Source organism: Peromyscus californicus, unplaced genomic scaffold, assembly GCF_007827085.1.
Source record: "Peromyscus californicus insignis strain IS unplaced genomic scaffold, ASM782708v3 Scaffold_5__1_contigs__length_169319896, whole genome shotgun sequence".
In the NCBI taxonomy this organism is placed as follows: domain Eukaryota; kingdom Metazoa; phylum Chordata; class Mammalia; order Rodentia; family Cricetidae; genus Peromyscus; species Peromyscus californicus.
This window is the reverse complement of record NW_026294573.1, coordinates 53,459,088-53,483,120: the sequence shown is the minus strand read 5'-3', so window position 1 is coordinate 53,483,120 and position 24,033 is coordinate 53,459,088. Positions and strand designations below refer to the sequence as shown.

At 40.2% G+C, this 24,033-nt stretch overlaps 1 protein-coding gene across 1 annotated transcript in view; it reads right to left on the bottom strand.

Moving 5' to 3' along the window:
• The window catches only part of Tm2d1 (TM2 domain containing 1), a 34,017-nt gene extending 17,133 nt beyond the window's left edge, over positions 1-16,884 (bottom strand). Inside the window, exons 1-4 of the mRNA XM_052715960.1 lie at positions 16,688-16,884; positions 14,223-14,296; positions 8,627-8,735; positions 3,208-3,299 (exon numbers count right to left, since the gene is read on the bottom strand). Coding sequence (XP_052571920.1) covers positions 3,208-3,299; positions 8,627-8,735; positions 14,223-14,296; positions 16,688-16,854 — 442 coding nt within the window. The 5' untranslated portion in view covers positions 16,855-16,884. The remainder of the gene's footprint in view (positions 1-3,207; positions 3,300-8,626; positions 8,736-14,222; positions 14,297-16,687) is intronic.
• Positions 16,885-24,033: the final 7,149 nt, after the last annotated feature.

Here is a 24,033-nt window from a genome sequence, read left to right as displayed (position 1 = left end):
AGTCGAATCTGAAAAAAATCAAATCTTCACCTAAAAATACAAGAATGTTTTAAAGGAACCTCATATACAAAATAGTTTAGTAACTAATATAACAACAACAAAAATAGTAAATAAATAAAAAAATATATACTCTACAAAACTTAAAAAGAAAAGTGTTTCCATCTACCCACATCCGGGCCTGGGGTAGAGCTCTGTATGTCTGTCCAGCAGGCACAGGGGTTGCAGCAACACAAACAACAGACCCTCAGCACCCTAGAGCTGCACAGTACCTTTTAGTAGCAAACCCTTTATTGATCTGAACAGACAAAATACATTATGTGATACAAGTTTAATTGAGCAGAGCAGAAAGTTCAAATCTATACTGTCAAGCCACAAAAATGTTCAAGAAAAATACTGATCTTGTAAAATCCAAAATCTGGCCAGGCAATAGTGCACATACCTTTGATCTCAGCACTCAGGAGGCAGAGGCAGCAGGATCTTCGTGAGTTCAGTCTGGTCACCAGGCTGTCCTGGTGAGGTCCAGGACAGCCAGGACTACACAGAAAAACCTTGTCTTGAAAAACAAAACAAAACATACAAAATTTGACTAGTAACTCAAATATCTGTAATTCCGCCAAATAAATACATGTAAAATAAAAAAAATAATAAAATAAAATGATGTTTTTAAAATAACTGCTCCACATACAGCTACACAGATAATCAACTCAAAATTGTTAAGAGTAGATGAGACCACCTCTCAAACCACAAAGCTGCAAGTACATAAACGTACAAGAGCTGCTTTCTTCTTAGGGCTGGACAAGGGCGGAATACTACATGCACTGGGGTAGCACACGGCAGTAATTTAGTAACAACCACTAAAAATCCAAAAAGTAAAGAAACACTGCTTTTAGTTTTCTCCCAAGCACTTCCTATCAACCTTTTTACTACCTGTCTGCTGGAAGCTCGGTTATGACAGGGTTTCTGTGTGTCTTGTTTACGTCTTCATCCTAAGTGCCTATGGCATTGCCTGGAACCTAGTAGAGGGTTACTATCTGTTAAATAAATGGATGAATCTCCTATCCCAGTTCCTAAGATCTCAGTCATTGTATCCAGTATTTCATAAAGTAATTCCTGCAGGTATGCTGTGGAAACACGGCTGCTGACATTAGCATTTTAGTGAAAATTTGGAGATATCATACATGTACTGTGGCATGTGGGTGACACCACATACATGTATATACACACAAACAGACACAAAATAAATAAATGTAAATGTCTAGAAAAATGCAATGCTAAAAATGCTTTAAATAGCCAAGCATGGTGGTGCAACCTTTAATCCCAACACTTGGGGAGGCACAGGTGGTTCAAGGTCAGCCTAGACTGCATAGTGAGTTCCAGGACAGCCTGGGCTACATAGAGAAACCCTGTCTCAAAACAAACACACACACACACACACACACACACACACACACACACACCAAAAAAAAGAAAGAAAGAGAAAATGCCTCTACAAGATGGTGCTATAGGCAAGCCTATAGGGCATTCCTTTTAATTAATAATTGATGTGGGAGGGTCCAGCCCATGGTGGGTGGGGCCATCCCTGGGCTGGTGGTCCTGGGTGCTATAAGAAAGCAGGCTGAGAGAGCCAGTAAGCAGCACTCCTCTACAGCATCTGCATCAGCTCCTGCCTCCAGGTTCCTGCCTTGCTTGAGTTCCCGTCCTGACTTTAATGAGGAACAGTGATGTGGAAGCCTAAGCCAAATTATTTCCTCCCCAAGTTAATTTGGTCACAGTGTTTCATCACAGCAATAGTAACCCTAATTAAGACAAAAATATACACTGTAATCTTCATCTTTCCTTCCATAATTTTTATGTAGCTATTTTTTCTTTTAGTACATTTTATTTACTTGTGGGAGTGGGGGGATACACATGCCATGACCTGTGTGCAGAGGTCCGAAGAAAACATGAGGGTAACTTGTCCTTCCACCATGTGGGTCCCAGGATTGAACTCAGTTGCTTAGGCCTGGTAGCAAGCTCCTTTACCTGGTAAGCCATCTTGCCAACCTGTAGCTATTTTCTTTGTTTGTTTGTTTTTTTCTTCAGACAAGGTCTCTCTGTGTAGCCCTGGCTATCCAAGAACTCATTATATAGACCAGGCTGGCCTTAAACTCACAGAGATCCACTTGCCTCTGTCTCCCAGTTGCCGAGAGAAAAGGTGTGTACCACCATGCCCAGCTTCATTTTCTTTGTTCACTAAGTCAACACTGACTTTTATTTATGTACTGTAATATTTAGTTTCAGATACGAGTAACAGAAATATACCTCACACCAACCCCACATGAAAGACTCCTATTTGCTCTATGGTGCGCAGTTACATGGAAAGACTAGGGTTGCCGGTTGGGAAGTCGAGCATTCAAACTTTACATTTGCTCAATATGCAAGTAGAATCCTATAGTAAATAAAGCATGATCTCCAAAGACAGAAAATTTGGGTTCCTATTAAGCTAAATGTCCTTGGATACTATCTCATAATCTCATGACAATTTTCTTATCTATAAAAGAAAGATTATAACAAATACGTCACAGAATACAGCAAAGCCTCTTGGCTCAGTAAATCCCTTAACCTCTCTGGTGAATTTCCCTAGGCTGAAGAGGATTTAAAGAGGGTGATAAACATAGAGTTGTAAGTCTTAAATATAGGTAAGCATATGGAAGTTTAACAAAACTCAAGGTCAAACATAAATGCATTAGTAACACCATGGCAAAAGGGAAACATATAGTTAGGATGGAGGGGTGGAGGGGTCAGACTCTCAACCCAGCTCATGGTGATCACCAAACACCACTCTGTCCTGAGAGCAGTTGTTTCTATTCGAGGGCAACAGGACAAGGACTCTGGCAAATGACACTCTTTTGGAAAGAACACACACTCGTTGAACATACTGTACAGCCACTGCGTGCCTAGTACAGCACAACAGTTCCAGTCAAGTGACGAGCCTTCACCCTCGAATATGTTTTCCAAAAGGTGAATGCACTGGAAAGGCCAATATTGCCTGCTTTAGCTGAACTGCAGAATGAACACTCTCAACTCAGAGAAAAATGTACCCATTCAACTCACATGAATCTTATACATGGAGAGATCTAAATCATAGGCATATATTCATTCAACAAAAACTCTAAACAAGTTTCACAAGGATTTTCTTTCTTTTGTTTTTGAATGAAGCATACTCACCTAAGGCAGGGTATCCGAGGTAAAATCGATCTGCTCCCAGCCAACCCAAAAACAGAGATAATGCAACTGCCACTTTGTACGAGTAACCATTTCTGCAGAGAATTAAAACCTGAGTGTTACAGCCATGCATTGCCAACATGTGAGCATTTTAGAAAACAGATCTGTGCGTTATTACCTATTTGTTTAGTGGCTCACTCATTCATTCACTCATTTGTCTTTTGGAGGTTTTGTAACTAACACTATTCTAAGCTTATGGTATGTATTAATGAATAAAAGCAACATAGATTCCTTGTCCCTCAGTGGCAGTAAACAAAAACCCAAACATATTTAAAAATCTAATTATACAGTTTATTAGAAAGTTACACATATTAGGAAACAAAAAAGGTGGAGCAGATGTTTACTGAATTCAGAATTCCAGGGTATACAGAAAGTCCAGAATACTGGGGCCTACTTAATGACAGGACAGTGCTATGTGAGGAAAGTCCTGAGGATCAGCTAAGTCGTGTCAGTCTCTGAGGGAAGCAGCAGCTGCTGCAAGGCGGTTCCCCGTTATGGATGGGGGTGGACTAAGGCCAGTTGAGTAGAAGCAGATTTAGGGAGAGAGGAGAGCAAACCAGTGAGCGATCGAGGGAGCAGGGATAGGAGGCTGAGAATCCATGCACCACCATAACACTCACTCTGAAAAAACCGGGAAGCTATCACAGGATTTTAAGCTGTGGTAGGATCTGGTTTACACTTTCAAATACTGTGGTTGTTATGCTAAGAACAGATTGTCATGGAGTATTTGTCAACTAATGTCACAAGCATTCAAAAAACAAACCCCCAAACCCAATGGCCTACAGCAATAAGTGATTATTCTCCCATTCTACATGGCAGACTGCGTGGTTCAGCAGACAGCATCTGGGCTGAGGTGCCGTGAACTTGAATACAGGCTGCAGATTCACTTACGGTCTCAAGCTGAAACTGAGACTTCTGAGGTTCAAGCTGAACACGTGGCAGACACCTGAGGCAAGTTCTTTTCAGGATTATCTCATCAAAATACAAAAGGAAAACTGAATTTCACAAACACACTTAAGCCTCTACATGTTACATGCCTATTAACCTTAAGCCAAATTAACCAATACAGCCAAGCCCAAAATCAATGGTATGGGAAATACACGTTCTTCTGTTAATAGGAATTGAGGGCTGAGTATCTGCTAACAAACTCAAATTTATTTTTGAGCACAAGGACAAAATGTTTAAGTGCTTTTCAATACTCAGGTGAGAATTAATAATGGCTTGACTGAGTAATAGAAAAGAAATGCTGAGAATCATCAGATCCTTGGATGTTTGAAAGTATGTTCAATTTTCTTATCTGTTAAATTCAGGGTATGAAGAGGAAAAAGAAAGGAAAGAAAGAAAGAATAACAGCACTCCAAATTTTATCCTAAGCATTAAAAAGTTGAAGGGGTTGGGAAAGAATGCAGATGGATAGTTCTTCAAATGGAAATCAAAATTGAGTTTGGATATGTGAGGGTGAGGTGTCCATAAGACACCCAAATAGTGCTGAATTTAAAAAATCAGCTGAACATTACAAGTGTGGTGTTGGGGGATAATCTTTTTGCACACTGTAAAGATGTGTCTCTGCCTAAGGCACCTTTTCAACAGTTTAATAAAGAGCTGAATGGCCAATAGCTAGGCAGGCCTTCAGGGAGAGAGAGGAACTCGGGGTTAGAATCTAGGAACATAGGAGATGCCATCGAGACACTGGGGAAGGCAGGCGTACAGAATGGAGGAGAGGTAAAAAGCCACGTGGCAGAACACAGATGAATAGAAACAGGTTAATTTATGTTATAAAAGCTAGTTAGGAATAAGCCTAAACTAAAGGCCAATCTTTCATAATAATAAGTGGGGCTGGCAGTCCAAAGAAAGCCTGACGAGAAAAAGTGACTACAGCGTGGATTTATGGAAATAAGTCTAGGATACAGACAGAAATTAGACAGTCAAGTTACAAACATACAGGAAATACTGAGCATCAAGAGACTGAGGATGGACGTGGTGGTACACGGCTATAATCCCAGCATTTGGAAGATGGAAGCAAGGGGACCAAGATCCAAAGATCAACCTTGGCTACACAGTGACTATGAGACCAGAAGAAAGAAGTGAAGAAAACACGTAGACACTAAGAAAGCAGAAGCAAGCAGACTTCATATGGAGGTTAAAGGAAATGAGAGAATGACTCTAAAGTTCTGGCTGGATTTTCTGTTTTCTATTTTCTGTTTGTTTGTTTGTTTGTTTGGGTTTGTTGAGATAGGGTCTCATCACATAGTCCAGGCTAGCCTCAAACTTATGATCCTCCTACCTCTGCCCACCAAGTAATGCAACAATGCCTATACTTAAAAATGGGTAGAATAGGTGCCATTCACTGTGCCAAAAATCAGAGGGGAAAGACATCATCATGTACTTTTTTAGGTACCATAATAAAGATGATCACATGTAAAGGGTGGCTAGATCAAAGGCAAAAACAGGGACTCTCTCAGGAAGCCTGAGCCTAATCTAGGACATACACTACTGTGTAACACACACACACACACACACACACACACACACACACATATTGGGGAGAGATAAAAACTGAATAAATCTCAAAAAAAAATAGAAGCTAAAACATAGTAATAAAAAGATTCTTATTTGAGTTTATATAAGAAACCAAGAAAAGAAAGCATTTTTAAAAGAAGGAAATAGCCAACGTTGCAGAGTGATTTTAATATGGAGTATAAATAGTATTTAATAGAGAAGGATTGCTGGTAAATTCCAGTATGGTGCTACACAGAATGTTTGATAGTTGATGAGAAAGTATTATAGAAACAGTTATTTAGAAGTTTAACGGGTAAAGGGAATGAAATACAAAAGCAATTAGCTATGTATGTAAATCATGCTGAAGAACAACCTGGTAGGGTAGAGACTGCCTAGACATTCACCAAATCATTTCTAATTTTCACATCAGCTGAACTACATTTCCTAGCTAGCCTTGCAACTGGGTGCAGCCATAACTGTGTTTTGGTCAAAGGAAAGAAGGCTGAAGTAAGTGCTATTTCTGGATTTCATCCTTAAAATATACTTGCAAAGGGTTCCCTCTCCTCTCTCATCTACTGTCTGAATGAAAAGGACTCTAGAGGAAGCAAAACCACGGAGAAGCCAGGCCCTACATGGCTGTGTGGAACCACCAGCACTTGCTCATACCATAACCCAGAACTCTAAGGCAACCAAACTAGATCACATCATGAATAAAAAATAACTCTTATTGTCATTACCAAACTCCAGTTTCTGGAGACTATATTACAGAGTGTCTATGTCTGTAATACTGAAATGGAGTTTAATTGAGTATTAATATTACATATTTTCAAAAATATGCTAGCAAGAGTAGAAAAAAAAACATGTCAATGGAAATGGAATACTCAGCAAATAGTTTGCTAGTGAGTCTATTCACAGCTAACCTTCTGCAGCACACATACAGTGTATTCTGATAAAGGAAATGTGACATAGCAGGACATGCTAAGTGTGTAACTTTTACACTAAAGCTATCCACTACTGGAATCTCATGTTCTGATTCAATTCTTACAAAAAAAATTAATTGGGATCTGTTGATTTGACTATGAAAGGAATAAACTGGCTAGGAGACTTGGAGTATCTATTTTCCCTAATGATTATATTCATTATCAAAACTGACATCAATGCCTTGTAACCTATTTAGCACATCTCAGTCTCTCTCAGCCTAATTTACCCTGAGACACTGTAAGAAAATTCAGACTAGCTTGGAAATTAAGTAACAAAGCATAGATACCATGACAGGCAATAATTATAAGAGCCAACCTGAGCAAGCTGGGATTCTCAACAGATGAGTTTGTTAGTTGTATTAACAGCCATCATATTTTTCTCATACCAGCACTTAAAATATTATCTGTCCTGACATTCAGAATGTGCAAGGTAGAAATACCAATCTATAATTTAAAATTGAATAAATAATACCTACATGCTAGGAAATAATTCCTTTCAACTATTTTTATTTTGCTAATCCTTTCTAAGAATTCTGGAAAAAGTTGAAAAAAAAAATCCAAACATTAGCTATTTCTTAACATGACTGCAAATATGTACCATCAAATAAAATGCAACTATTTACAGTTCTAATACATAAATATGATACCAGGAATGAAAGAAGGTGGGAAAAGTAAATCAATTCTTTAGTTCATGGCAGAAAAAGTGAATGCAAGCTTTCTAATAGGAAGAAAATAAAACATTCTCTAAATAGAAACCATTCCTTTACTATCCCACATTCATCCAGCTTCTGAATTCTGTCTGCCTAATGTTACTACTCATCTGCTACAGAAAGTTGCTGTGGATATTGCTCTATATAAATAAAACACTGATTGGCCAGTGGCCAGGCAGGAAGTACAGGCAGGACAAGGAGAGAGGAGAATTCTAGGAAGTGGAAGGCTGAGAGAGAGAGAGAGACCTACCAGCCACCGCAATGACAAGCAAGATGTAAGGTACCAGTAAGCCACGAGCCACGTGGCAACTTATAGATTAATAGAAATGGGTTAATTTAAGATAAAAAAGGTAGATAACAGGAAGCCTGCCACGGCCATACAGTTTATAAGTAATATAAGCATCTGAGTGATTATTTTATACATGGGTTGTGGGACTCCAGGGCTTGGTGGGACCTGGAGAGAAATTCTCCAGCTACAGAAAGTAAAACCAGTGTGTGATGGCTAATACTGTCAACTTGACAAGATATAGAATTACCTAGGGACAAATCTCTGGCAAGGAGTTTCTAGGCTGGGTTGGGGTATAAAAACACACCCTAAATGTGGACAGCACATTCCATGGGCTAGGGTCCTGGACTGAATAAAAAGAAGGTAAACTGGGCCCAGCATTCACCTCTCTCTGCTTCCTGACTATGGACACATGAGACCAGCTGCCTCCAGTTCCTGCCACTGTGGCACCCCTGCAAGACTGCCCTGTTCCCTTTAGGCTGTCAGCTAAAACAGATCCTTGTGGAAGTTGCCTTTGTCTAGCACTTTGTCACAGCAGTGAGAAAAGTACCTAACACAGTGCACAAACAATTAACAATACTGCTTTTCTGTTACAATAAGTAAATGCCTATTTGTGCTCCAATTTTGAAAACAGAACTTATCCATAACTTACTTACTTGATGGCATAAACTCACCTGACAAGGCCTGAGTCAACTTCAATCCTTTACTATCTCACAAGTTAACCCAGCTCCTGGCTGGTGAATTGTACTTATAAACTAAACTAGAAGGTTGTCAACATAAGCAAGAAGATATGAATTATATTTGCAGGACTTCCCTTAACATGTCTCTTTTATTTTTCACTCCACCAAATCAAGATACAACATTTTAATTTTCAGTAATGTACTTACACATTCCGGCAAGATATGGGCTTGAGAAAACCAACTTCATTTCCAGTAAAATGTGTTTCATTACCGCTGTAATCCTTACAAATTATGTTGGGTGCTGGAAAACACTGAACTAAAAACAGAAAAAGTAAATTTTTCCCCCCAAGATTGGCAAAGCACAAAAGAACCTATAACATTATAACAAACTACCTCCCATTGTAACATGTGACAGAAGGCTTTAATTTAGACTGAAAGTTAAAGAATTGTATTATATCTATTAAATACACATATGGAAGATAAATGATAGCAGTCTCTTCATACAATAATATAAATATCGCCATACTGTTTTAGATGTGTGCATGGCCCATCTAGTTCAGTTTCTTGCCTCTGATGACAAAGGAAGAACTGAAAAATATTACTGGGTTTTTTTTTTTAATTTCACCTCTAAGATAAATACTTGAATTTTTGTTGGTAATTATCAAGCCACTGTAACATAATCTATGGTTTATCTCTCCAGCTTATATTAATTATTTGTGATGACTAATCTTGACTGACAACTGGATGGGGATATAAGCACCATAGAAACAAACCTCTGTGCATATCTGAGGAATTCTATCAATTAAGGCTAACGTCATTAGGAAAGACCCATCCTAAATGGGGGCAATACCATTCCTTAGGCTGGGACTGTAGATTAAAATACAAAGGGAAAAGTGAACTGATAATAGCATTCATTGCTGCTTCCCCACTACGGACATAACGCAATCCGCTGCCTCCTGCTCCTGCCATCAGGACGTTCCTGCCACCGTGGACTGTGTCTCCTGACACTGGGAGGGAAAACAACCCCTTCCTTTGTCTATTTTTATCAGGCATTTTGACACAGCAACAAGGCAAGAAACTGATGATACTACCGTACCGTTGACAACAGCTTCCATAAATATATTTCTATCTTGACTCCTTCTCGGTCTTGATATAATGTTATTTCAGCATTTAGCAATATCAAGTCACACTCACAACCCAAGACATAATATAAACAAATAGTGCAGATGTTACTATGTGGACAGGCAGACACTGTCCTAAAACTTTTACAGCCTCACGGTATAAAGAAGAACTTTGAAATAAGGATGACCTTATGTGGGTTATTTTTGTCTCTTTCAGCTCTTGGATTCCTTGCAGGTAAAAATAACACTAAGATCACCTACATCATAGGACCATTGTGGTTAAATACATAAAACTATGTACCATAAAGTATATAGCATATAGTAGGTACTCAATACATTTGCTTGTTTATTTGAGACCAGGTCTCATGAAGCTCAGACTGGCCTTAAACTACTTGTATGTGGCCAAGTTTACCTTGAAGTCCTTCATTTCCTCACTTCCCAGTCCCAAGAGCTGGGATTAAAGACATGTGATACCATGCCTAGCTTAAGAAACATTTTCTTCTTCAACATTTGTGTGCATGTGTATTTGTTACGAAGGATTGAATTTGGGGCCTAATGCATGCAGGCATGCACTCAACTTAAAAATGGGACCTTATTTGGAAACAGGCTCTTGGCAGATTTAAGATGACATTATTAGAGTAGGTATTAACCTTTTATACAAAAAGGAAAATGGCCAGGCATGGTGGCACACATCTTTAATCCCAGCACTGGGGAGGCAGAGGCAGGTGGATTTCTCTGAATTCAAGACCAGTCTAGACTACATGGTGAGGTCTAGGCTAGGCAAGGCTACATATTAAGATCCTGTCTCAAAAACAAAACAAAACAACAAGGAATAACAAGAATCACTGGCTGACTTAGGGCTCCTATTGCTGTGAAGAGACACATGACCACAGCAACTCTTATAAAGGAAAACATTTAACTGGGGTGGCTCACTTACAGTTCAGAGGCTCAGTCCATTATCATCATGCAGGCAGACATGGTGCTGGAGAAGTAGCTGAGAGTACTACATCTTGTAGACAATAGAAGTGGTCTGTCTCACTGGGTGTGAGTTGAGCATATATGAGACTTCAAAGCCCGCCTCCACAGTGGCACGCTTCCTCCAACAAGACCACACCCACTCCAACAAGGTCACACCTCCTAATAGTGCCAATTCCTTTGGGAGCCATTTTCTTTCAAACTACCAGACTGGCTACCATCAGAAATATGGAAGGATTGTGCTCTAAAGCCTGAGAGGAGCAGGGCTCTGTAAACACTCTGATTTCGATTTCAGATTCCGAGCCTCAAGAGCTCACATAAAGATGGAAGGTTAGAACCAATGCTACAAAACTGCCCTATGACCTCCACATATGTGCACACCTGCACTTACACATACATTGTCTATTGTGATAAAACACCATGACCAAAGCAACCTGGGGAGGAAAGGGTTTATTTCAGCTTACAGTTTCACAGCACAGTCCACCACTGAGGGAAGTCAGGGCAGGAACTCAAGCAGGACAGCAACCTGGAGGGAGGAACTGATGCAGAAACCATGGAGGAGTGCTGCTTACTGCTGTTCCTCATGGCTTGCTTACTCTGCATGGCCCATAGAGAACTGGGCCTTCCCACATCCATCATCAATCAAGAAAATCTACCACAGGCCAGTCTGGTGGGGGCATTTTCTCAACTGAGATTCCCTCTTCTAAAATGACTCTAGCTTGTGTCAAATATTTGGTCTCTAAAATAACCATAGTATATCAAAATACCCCAAATATCTCAACTGTAAGTCCCTGTAAAATCAAACGTAAGTTACTTTTACTCCAAGAGGGAAGAATCAGGGTATAGTCACAATCAAATCTAAGCAAAAGCAAAGTCCAACAGTTTACTGTAAAGCTCAATGTCAGACTTCTGATAGGCCCCAAGAGGTGGGGCCTGGTGGAGGCCATAGGTCACTAGGCATGGTTTTGACTATCCTCCTCTCCTGTCTGTCCTTTCTTTGCTTCCTGGTTGCCAAAATATGAGCAATTTTCCTCTAGCAAGCCTTTCCATCATAGTGTTTCGGTCTTACCACAAACCTAAAAGCAATGGAGTCAGCTAGGCATGGATTGATACTTCAGAAACCATGAGTCAAAAATAAACCTTTCTTCCTTTCAATTTGTTATTTCAGGTATTTTATTACAGTAACAGAAAACTCACACATGTGGGAAACATTTCCTTATTATACAGCCTTGTTAGCTCTGTCTGAGACTATCTAAAATCAGGTCTTCAAGAGACAAAACAGTATTTTTTATTCTAATCATGATTCTTTTCTCTCTTTTCTGTTTTTTTGTTTGGTTTTTTTTTTTTTTTTTTTAAGACAGGGTTTTTCTGTGTAGCCCTGGGTGTTTTGGAATTTGCTCTGCGGACCAGGCTGGCTCAGACTCAAAGACCCACCTGCCTCTGCCTCTGGAGTGCTGGAGGTAGGCTATGAGGTTTCAAAATCCCCTACTAGATCCAGTTTACTCTTTCTGCTGCCGATCACACTGTAGAACTCTCAGCTTCTTCTCCAGCACCATGTCTGCCTGTGTGCCGCCATGCTCCCTGTCATGATGACAATGGACTAAGCCTCTGAAACTGTAAGCACACTCCCAATTAAATGTTTTCTTAATAAGAGTTGCCATGGTCATGGTGTCCCCTTGCAGCAATAGAACATGACTAAGACAGGAAGCAGTCTATTAATTTCACCTAGCTTTACATATATTTAGAATGAGAGAGGCTCCCCTCAATCATTAGAATAAGGTGTTATCCACTATCCAACACTTCTTTGATATATTTTGATAAGTGATACAGCTATAAAATCTTTACCATACTGTTTTTCTATGTAGGATATACTAAAGTCCACGTTTTGAGTGTATAATATGGGTAGGACAGTTCTGTGTAATTTCCTGAACAGCTTCCTGCCCCTTGTAACTCTCTCTCTCACTATAGAACCCAGGCTGGCATCAAATTTGCTATATAGACCATGATGGTCTCAAGATCATAATCTTCCTTCTCACCCTCCCTGGTGCTAGGGTTACAGGTATATACTGCCATATCCAGCTTCAAATTCTTTTCCAGTAATTAAAAACACGTGTCCAAGGGTGGGCAGACAGCTCAGTGAGTAAGCACACTTGCTGCCAACCTGTCACCCTGAACTTGATACCTGAGAACAGGGTAAAAGGTCAGAACTGACTACTGCAAGGTCTCCTGACCTCTACATATGTGTATTGCATATTCCCAGAACCTACATCCACAGGTAACTCTAATTCTAGGGGATCCAATACTCTCTTTTGACTTCTACAACCTCCTGCATGCACATAGTACATATACATATACTCAGACACATACACATGAAATTCTTCAAAAATTTTAAATAAGAAAATGAAACATGGGGGCTGGAGAGATGGCTCAGAGGTTAAGAGCACTGGTTGTTCTTCCAGAGGTCCTGAGTTCAATTCCCAGCACCCACATGGTGGCTCACAACCATCTGTAGTGAGATCTGATGTCCTCTTCTAAATAAATAAATAATCTTAAAAAAAAAAAAAAGAGGGAGAAGGGTCACATGCCCCTTCTCCCTGCTCTAAAAAAAAAAAGAAAAAGAAAAAAAAAGAAAATGAAACATTTAAAAGTCCTAACTAGCTAGGCACCTGTGGTACTTTGAATAACAATGCCCCCCATAGGTTCATATACTTAAATGCTTAGTCATCAGTGAGTGACACTGTTTGAAAAGGATTAGATGTGGTCTTGTTGGAAGAAGTATCACTGGGGGGAGGATTGAAGGTTTCCAAGCCCATGCTAGACCCAAAGTGCTACTCTCTGCCTGTGGATCTGGATGAAACTCTCTGCTACTGCTCTAATGCCATGTACTCTGCCATGCTCCTTGCCATGAGGATAATGGACTAAAGCTCTGAAATTGTAAGCAGGCCCCAATAACAGTTGCCTGGGTCATGGTGTCTCTTCACAACAATAGAACAGTGACTACGGCAGCATTATCTTTAGTAGCATACCGCAGTGCATACCTTTAATGCCAGCACTGGGGAGACAGAGGCAGAAAGATCTCTGTGAGTTTGAGGCTTACACAGTGAGACCTTGTCTTTAAAAGATATAATTAAAAAACAATAACAACAACAACAAAACCCCGACTAAAGAATTATTATTTCTGTAACAAAGCTTGGGAAGTAAAAGACTAGAAATATTTAAAGAGTTAAGTATCACACACACACACACACACTTCAAAACATTTCATCATACAATACATACAATAGTTATATATTCATGTATCAGTTAAAGATAAACTTAAATAAAAATTAAAACACATGAGCTCTATAAGGGGATTCTAAAGTTTTAAGATAAGTATAAAATAATAGAAAACATCCCAGTTTATATCATTTAGAAAAATTTGCTTTTTAACTTAAAAGAGTGGCACTGGGTACAACCCTGGAAGAGCTGCAAGAACCCCTGGGTTCAATCCCAAGCACCAAAATTAATTAGTTAATTAACCAATCAATTAATCAAATGTTCATCATTTTTAATCAGTTTCCAAACCTAAGCTGTTCTGAAAACTGAACAATCACATCTAACACAACATAAAACACATTTATTAATTACCCTTAGGTGTTATGCATTGCTCCTTGAAATAGGTAAAAATCTTACAAAGAACTTTAAAGACGAGATTCTGAAAATCTTACCATGAGCTGTGTAGTTTGTACAGTTAACTGGTTCTTGTGTAGCATCATTTATTTTTGGTTCTTTACAAATATATGTTTAAAAAGTTAAGGAAATTTGAATTACATTTCTAGCATATAATGCTATGTTTTAAATGTCTTATAACTCCTGTCGATTCACATGTACAAAGAGACTTTGAGTTTGTACTAGTCAACAAATTCAGATACAAACGCACTTTTAAACCTAGGGTAGTGGTGCATGCCTTTAATCCCAGCATTTGGGAGGCAAAGGCATGAGGATCTCTGTGAGCTCAAGGACAGCCAGGGCTATGGAGAGAGACCTTGTTTCAAAACAAAACAAAACAAAACAAACCTAAATACACTTTTAGTGTTGCTTAGATAGTAGTTCAAAATTAAATTATTACAGAAAAGTCACATAAAACAAATTTTGACCAGAAGTTCTAGCAGATGATGTCATCTTCAAAGAACATCAATTAGGGAATAAACACAAAGCAACAATCAAATTAAAAATCTTGCCCCAAGGTGGGGACTCATGATCTACTCAGGTAGATCTCTGTGAGTTCCAGGATAGCCAGGGATACACATGAAAACCCTGTCTTGAAAAAACAAAATAAATAAATAAATAGAAATCTTTATCAAATTATTTTAAGTTTAAAAAAAATCAGTTTCCAGAGCTCTGGATTCAACTAATTCACACTGAATTTCATATAACACAAAGAGGCGAGGAAGATACCCCCCTTTGTTATTCCCATGCCAAAAAAGCATAGCTGAGGTTCAAACTTTGAGTGGCTTATCCAGTCATGTAAATGATAGGCAGCAAAACCAGGTATCGTAATTCTAAGCCTGGGACACTCTGCATCTGACTGCAGGTAGTTGACTGTTTTCTGTGTGGTCAGTGACTTCAGTAGGATTTTAAGTTTCTGAAAACCCCTCTAAATAGATTCTAAAACAATAAGAATGTTTTTTAAGTTTTATTGTCTAAAGATTTTATGATTCACACTCCAATGGAGTAGGTATGGTACATACAAGATGTCTAGTCATAGCTTGACCCTTATTTAGGACTTCGAAATCACTACTAGAGATTTCATCCCTTAGTTAGGTCATTAAGACGAGGTGCAGTTTTCGACATCTCAGAGTTCTACAGGCAAAGTCCCTTCTTACCAGGGTTCAACAGTTCATAATTAGCTCAGTTACTTCTTAGAAGAAAACTCATGTTTTTCCTAAGACGATGCTAAACTCAGTGTGTCAGAAACTTCACTCCTGTTGGGATTAGCAAATTATGAGGTAGTCTGTGAAAATCTAATAGATGCCTCTCCTCAATTTGTATACAGACATTATAGAGTTTTCTTAATTTTAACATTTTTCTTATTCTTTCTTGCTTCTGCAGGTTTGAGTATCTGTATACAAACGTTTGAGGAATTGTGTCAGTACTCAAAGCTCTGTTCATTCACAGTGATTTGAGTGTCACACACATTTCATCTTGTCTCTCTATTTCAATTCTGTTGTAATAAGACAATTCATCTAGTCCTAATTCAGATTTGCCATCTGTAAATGACAACACAAATGTCGTACTAATTAATATAAATGCCCTTTAAGTTGGGTGTCACTGACACTAGATGTTTTATTCATAAGAAAACAGACATAATTTGCCATTTAAGAGCCCCCATCCCTGAGAAGCTACTGCCAGTTGATGGCTTCTAAGTTAGAGCCATAGTTTTAAGGGTGTGGTCCCAGGTAAGCCAACCAGGCTTCAGTGGACAGCCCCACACCTCTAAGGATATGAGCAGCAGAAATCTGACTCCCTAGGTTTGGGTAGGTTTTTGTTGTTGTTGTTTTGTTTTGTTTGGGGGGAGGGACGGACGAAGTTAAGAGGGAGTGAGAGGGTCTGGAAGGAGTTAGGGGTTGAAAAGTCGCTGTGAATATACTCAAAATCCATTGGATGAAACTCTCACAAAGTATTAGCACAAATATTACATTTAAAAATATCTAAGAGGATCTCTTATTTTAAAACATATAATAATAATTTGTCTAAGATCACGAAGTGAAGCCGTCAATTGCCTGGCAGTCCATCTGAGGCTGGCTGGAGGTGATGTATGTAACGTTAATGACAAACGAGAAACAAGCACTGGCTCACGAGTAATATTCGTCTTCCTCAACGCCTGCAAACTTTGAGGGGAGCTTCTATCAGTTTCTGCATTTCTAGAATCTGGACAAAGCCTGTGATTGTGTGTGTGTTTGAATAAGCGAGCGAACCGGTAAAACACACGGTCCATGAGAAAAAAAGGAAGTGCCAACCACTAGTCGGTCCAGGGTGGCAGCACACGGTGCTCGGCCCTCGGTCCCCACAGCCCTCCTCACCTCCCGGGGTCCACTGGTCACTAAAGCCGCAGCAGAGACCCCGGTGCCCATCCCACCGCCCCGGGTCCTGCTGAGCGCTTTCCGGAGAGGGGCGGCTTTCCGGAGGATATTGTCCCACTCTGAGGTCCTCACACTTGGGCGTCTCCTCGCTGCCGACGGCGCCAGAGGCAGCAGCCCCCCAGTGTCCCGCGGCGACCGTCACGAGCCACAGAGTGCGGAGGAGGCCCGGAGGCCCCGCCGCTGGGGAAGCCCGACCCGCGGGCCAGGCGGCCGCCATGTTGGGCTCCGCGTCCTCGCGCTTCCGGTTCCGCCTCCGAGACGAGGAAAGGCCTTAAAGGGGCCTGGCTCCAATGGGGCAGCCTGGATGTTCCGAAGCCTGCTCCCTGGGGTAAACTGGCACAATCACATAGTCGAGATTTTTTTTTTTTTTAAATGTTTTCTTCTCATACTTGTCGTACGCAGGGGCCATGCTAATTTGTGTATCGTTCCAATTTCAGTATATGTACTGCCAAAGCAAGCATGGGTAAAGGCACTGGTTCCTAAACCTGACATTCTAAATTCAATTCCTAGGATCCACAAGGTGGAAGGAGCAAACTGACTCCCCCAGTTGTCCTCTGACCTCCACGTGTGCTGTGGCACACACACATAAAATGAATGAAATGAATATAATAATAAAAAAATACACAATTGGGGGTCTTCTCAGGTAGAATTCCCCAAGAACCCTCCCAAGGAGATAGTAATAGTTCCTTGTGATGAGCCACAACGGGCATTTTAGCACTGGGAGAAGGACCCAGAGTTCACCCAGGCGCTGTCCCAGCTCCTAGTGGGCACCACCGTTGATCCTGGAGGCCCCAAAGAATGGGGGTTTCCCTATGGTTAGGAGAATTTGGATTTAGTTTGTCTAGAACTGCCGAAAGCCCATTCACCTTTGACCAAAGTACAATTACAATAGATGCTATACACATTATACAGTGTAACAAGATAAATGACTGGTTTTCAACGACTATATAAAATACAAGGCTAAGCATCGGAGTATCAGCAGGCAGGGGTGACGTACATCTTTAATCCCAGCTCTCAGGAGGCAGAGGCAGGCAGATCTCTGTGATTTCGAGGCCAGCCTGGTCTACAGAGTGAGTTTCAGGGCAGCCAAACCTACATAGTGAAACCCTGTCTCAAAAAACAAAACAACAACAACAAAATCAGACTATCAGGATTGGAGAGATGGCTCAGAGTTGAGAGTACTTGCTGTTCTTACAGAGCGCCCGGTTAGGTTCCCAGCACCCATGTGGTGGCTAAAGACCTCCTGTAATTCCAGCTCCAGGGGATCCAAGTTCCCCTCTGGCCTCCTTAAACACTGGGCTCAGTGGGTAAAGACCCTTGTTGCCATACCTGACAAGCTAAATTCAATCCCTGGGACCTACTTGGTGGAAGTAGCAGACAAACATTCATACACATAAAATACAAATAAATCTTAAAAAAAAAAGAATCAGAATATCAGTTACACATATTACAAGATGATAAAAGCAACTTCCTTTTTAACTATTACTTGGACTTGAAATGTTCTAGTTGATTTTTAAGATACAACATAAAGAAAACCAAAGGACTAAAGGAAGCAGTTTTGTGCTCAGGTTTATTGAAATTATGACAAAATTAGATGGTTTCCTGCTGAGTGCAAGAATACTGCTGATCTGTGTATCAATTTTAGTACACATTTAAAACAATTACTTAAAACTGCTGATGCTTTGCTGATTAATCCCATTACAGAATCCATTTTTATGGTTTTAATGATTATCTTTATTCTCTTCTACAATATGTAAATTTAAAAGAATTAAAAAGGTTCTATAGACAGCAATGCAACTCTGAAACTTTTGACTCTTGAACTGGGAAGGTGGTGGAGTTGCCTAGCATGCACAACTCCCTGGACTTAGTCTCCAGCATCACTTGGACAGAAAATTGACTCTTGAATTGATGATGTACTAGAGTATTGATGATGTATCACTTCTTTGCAATAGCCCCTTAATCTGTTATTTGTCTGTAAATAAAATAACTTCTCTTTTTGTAGTCTAATGATCATATGAATTACCATGATCACATGACTGTTACATTATTGAAATTTGAAAATTTGATAAGAACTTAAATCTCAATATTTTTAGACCAAGTTTCTTTGTCATACAAAGTGCCATAGAAACTCTGCAGACTTCAACTGAAAGCAAAGGACATGAATAGCAGTCTCACTGTGTATCCCAGCTGGCCTAGAATTCACTATATAAACCAGGCTGGCATGGAACTCAGAGAGATCTGCTTGCCTCTGCCTCATGAATGCTAGGATAAAACATATGTACTACCATGCCCAGCTTTGTTGATTCCTAAGATTTCATATAAATATATCTTAATTTCATCAAAGATTAGTTTTGTACATAGCAAATATCTGAGAAAACAACTCAACACCTATCTCTATAGTTATAACAGTACATGAGATACAAGATTGTTACTCAAATCTTATTTTATTTGACTACACATAACATGAAACTTTCCTCTAGTAATAACATCAGGAATCTTTTATATCCTTAATACACACTTCTGTACATCATTTTATTCTATAATCATGCTCCTGCTTCACACCTATTATTGTATACCTTGTTGCAGTAACCTAACTACATGGACTCCAATTATCCAATTCAAATAAACCGGCTCACCATTTAAGGCCTGTTCACAACTGGGGAGATGGCTTTTGGTTAAGTGTTCATCTCAAGGGAAGAGATGGGGATCTGTGGTTGGTGTGCAAAATGAATTAAAATTTTTCTTAATTAAAAAAAAAGTGTTCTTCTCAAAAGTTCAAGGGCCTGAGTTTGATCCCCAAAAGCCATGTAAACAAGCACACACCTGGGGTATGGTAACGTTTGCTGTAATTCTTTTAATTCAAGTAATTCAAGTACTAGGGAGGCAGAGGTGGGTTGACCCTGATCCCTGGAGCCTGCTGGACAGCCAACCTCGCCTAACTGGCTCCAGGTTCATTGAGAGATCCTAGCTCAAAAGGACAAAGTGGATGGTGGAGTAAACCCAAGGTTCACCTCCAGCCTCCACATGCAGACTAGTGCACCCATTCTGGCATATGTAGCCACCACCCTCCTCCCGCAACACACACACACAAAATAAAGCCCACTCTTTTTGAAACCGTTCTTTTAGATTTATTTTTATATTATGCGTATGAATGTTTTGCCTGCCTGCTTATGTGTGCACCATGCACATGCCTTTTGTTTCCACTGGAACTGGAGCTATAGGTGGTTGTCAGTCACTGTATGAGTGCTTGGACTTGAACCTCAGACCTCTTCAAGATCACAAGTACTCTTAACCACTGAGCCATCTTTTCAGCTTCACGACCCACTCTTGTACGCCAAATATATTTCAATTTAAATGCCATAGGGAAGATCTAAAACTCATTTTAGCAGAGTCCTTCTCATAAAAAAAATAATAAAAACAAAATAAACCATCTCTTCTACATTTCACTGCCAACATCGCTTCCTATGAGATTCAAAACTTGGAATCAGGGTTCTGGGGAGATGGCTCAGTCAGTAAAATTCTTGCCCTACAAGCGTGAGGATCTGAATTTAGGTTCCAAGCACCTACGTAAAAAGCTGGGCAAAGAAATGTACATTGTAATCCTTGTGCTGGGGAGGTAGAGAGAGGTGGGCCCCTGGGGTTTGTTAGCCAGTTAGTTTAGCTAAATCGGTAAGCTTCAGGTTAAGTGAAAGAACTAGTCTCAAGAATGAGGTATAGAAGTAATAAAGGAATACACCTGACACTCACCTCTGGCTTCCACTTTGTACACATGTATAGTCACCACATCTATACACATAAAATTTGGGAACATTTTTTAATTTTCTTCTTGTTTTGCAATATCTTCATCATTATAGTCATTAAGCAACGAATACCATTGTTTTTATTGGGAAGGCAAAGGGGTAAAACAGGATCTTGCTATATAGTCATGCTGACCTTGAACTTAATAGTAAGATTCTCTTGTCTGTCTCCTGGTGAGGGATCCACCACTCCTGGCTATTCTTTTTTCAATACTGTATTTTCTTTCTTCTTCTTCTTCTTCTTCTTCTTCTTCTTCTTCTTCTTCTTCTTCTTCTTCTTCTTCTTCTTCTTCTTCTTCTTTTCTCTCTCTCTCTCTCTCTCTCTCTCTCTGAAACAGGATTTCACTGTGTAGCCTTGGCTGTCCCAGAACTAGCTCTGTAGACCAGGCTGGCCTCAAACTCACAGATATCCACCTGCTTCTGACTCCTGAGTGCTGGGATTAAAGATATGCTCCACCACCACCTGGCTGTCAAACCTGTATTTTTACCCTATTTCAAGTTTTCTTTGTTTCCTATATTCTTTGCTACAGTGACCACTTTTGTTTCATAATAGGCCCCCTCTCTCCCAGGTCCTCAATCCATTTTTGCACACAATATCTAGACAAATCTCTCATTTAGAATAAAGTCTCTACCATATTTAAAATTGACAGTTTTCAGGGATGAATAAAGTGGCATAAACCTGTTGTACTGGTTAGTTTTGTGTCAACTTCATATAAGCAAGTATTCTGAGAGGATGGAACCTCAATTAAGAAAAAGCTTCCATTAGATCTAGCTGTAGACTGGCCTGTAGGGCATCTTCTTAACTAGTGATTGATGAGGAGAGGACACACATTGTGGGTGGTGCCATCCCTGGGCTGATGTGCTGTGGAATAATCCTTTTGTACACTGTGAAGATGTTTTGCTCTTCGGGTAAATAAAGAGTCAACTTGCCAATATCTAGGCAGAAAGTCTTTAGGCTGGAGAACCAGAAGGAACTCTGGGAAGAAAAAGGGGCGGAGTCGCCAGCCAGAAGCAGAGGAAGCAGAAGATGAATATGCCGTGCTGAAAAAAGGTACTGCTGGGGTTGGGGATTTAGCTCAGTGGTAGAGTGCTTGCCTAGCAAGCACAAGGCCCTGGGTTTGGTCCTCAGCTCCGGGAAAAAAAGAAGAAAAAGAAAAAAGAAAAAAGGTACTGCCAAGTGGTAGAGTGTAGACAAGAAATATGGGTTAATTTAAGTTGTCAGAGCTAGTTAGTAACAAGCCTAAGCTATTGAACAAGCATTTATAATTAATAAGTGTCTGTGTGGTTATTTGGGGAATTGGCAGTACTGATGAAAAACTCTGCCTACTCTGCCTACACTGGTGGACCTAGGTTCTATAAGAAAGCAGGTTAAGCAAGCCATGAGGAGCAAGCTAGTAAGGGACATTCCTCCATGACCTCTGCATCAGCTCCTGCCTCCAGGTTCCTCCCCTGCTTGAGTTCCTGCCCTGAATTCCTTCTTTGATGGGCTCTGATGTGAAAGTGTAAGCAAATATGCACTTTCCTCTCCAAGTTGCTTTTGGTCATGGTGTTTTATCACAGCAATAATAACCCTAACTAAGAGACCTGTGAATTCTAAGGACTTAGGTGGCTGAGACAGGAGGAGTTATATGTGGTTCTGAGCTACCATTGGGTTGCTGGGAACTGAACCCAGGACCTCTGGAAGAGCAGCCAGTGCTCTTGACTGCTGAGCCATCTCTTCAGGCCTTAGTTATTTCTTTGATATGCACAAATTTCTGTGATAAAATTTCAATTTGTCTATTTTTTGTTTTGCTTTGTTTTGTTGTTTTTGCATTTGGGGGTCTAATTACAAAACCACCACAGGGGCTGGAGAGATGGTTCAATGGTAAAAAGCACTGGCTGCTCTTCCAGAGGACCTGGGTTTGATTCCCAGAACCCAAACGGTGCCTCAAAACACAAACTCCAGTTCCAGGGGATTTGGTGCTCTCTCTTCTTCTTGGGACCAGGCACACACATGATGCACAGACATACATGCAGTCAAGACACCCACTTATGTAAAATGATTAAAAAATAATCATTTACACAAATGTCTTAAAGTGTTACTCCTATGTTCTGGTAAGTTATTGGCACATCTTTCACTTAGGTCTTTGAACTGTTTTGGTTGATTTTTGCACATGGTGACAGACAGGGGTCTACTTTCATCCTCTTACACGTGGTTATTGTTTTCACAACGCCATTTATTGAAACAGCATTTACTGAAGAGACTGTCCTCTCTCTGATGTTTGTTTTTGATACCTTTGTTGAAGACCAACTGGCTATGGATGCATTTTTTTTTCTTTTGGTCTATGTGTGCTATTTCAGTTGCTTGAGCTTTATACTATACCTTGGAGTCAGGTGTTAAGATTCTGCCAGCTTCATTCCTTTTGCTCAAGATTGCTTTGACCACTCTGTGTCTCTTGTGATTCCAGAGAACTTTTAGGAATATTTTTTCTCTTTCTATAAAAAGCCTCATTGTATTTTGGTATGGATTGCCTGAAATGCATAAGTTGCTTTGTGTAGGTGGACTTTCGTTTCCTGCCTGCCAGTTCCCAAATAACTGACATGGAGTCTTTTTCTTTTTAAGATTTATTATATTTTCAGTGTTTTGCCTGCATGTATGCCTGCACACCAGAAGAGAGCACCAGCTCTCACTATAGATGGTTGTAAGCCACAATGTGGTTGCTGGAAATTAAACTCAGGACCTCTGGAAGAGCAACCAGTGCTCTTAACCTCTAAGTCATCTCTCCAGCCCCTGGACATGGAGTCTTAATATTAATTATAAATACTTGTCCCATAGCCCAGGCTTGTTACTAGCTAACTCTTACATTTTAAATTAACCCATTGTGGTGATAATGTGTTCCCCAATATATAATGCACTCTAATAAACTTATCTGGGGTCAGAGAACAGAACAGCCACTAGACAGACATAGAGGCCAGAAAATGGTGGCACTTACACCTTTAATCCTAGCCTTCTGGAGGCAGAGATCCATCCGGATCTCCGTGAGTTTAAAGCCATACTGGAAACAGCCAGGCATGGTGACTCACACCTTTAATCCCAGGAAGTGATGGCAGTAAGCAGAAAAGTATATAAGGTGTGAGGACCAGGAACTAGAGCTAGTTAAGCTTTTAGGTTTTTGAGCAGCAGTTCAGCTGAGATCCATTTGGATGAGGACTCAAAGGCTTCCAGTCTGAGGAAACAGAATCAGCTGAGGAATTGGCAAGGTGAGGTAGCTGTGGCTTGTTCTGCTTCTCTTATTTTCCCAGCGTTCACTCCAATACCTGGCTTCAGGTTTGTTTTTATTAATAAGACCTGTTAAGACTCGTGCGACAACCCACATTTCTTATCTACCCTCTGCCACATGGCTCATGGCTTATTACCACATTTTCCACATATCCTTCCTCTGCCTCTGCTGGCATCTCCTCTGACTCTGCCCTTCTTCATCCCAGCATCCTGAGTTTGACTGTCCCACCTATACTTCCGGCCTGGCTACTGGCCAGTCAGCTTTTTATTAAATTAATTCAAGTGACAAATCTTACAGTGTACAAAAGAATTATTCCACAGCATCTTTGTGTGGTTTCAA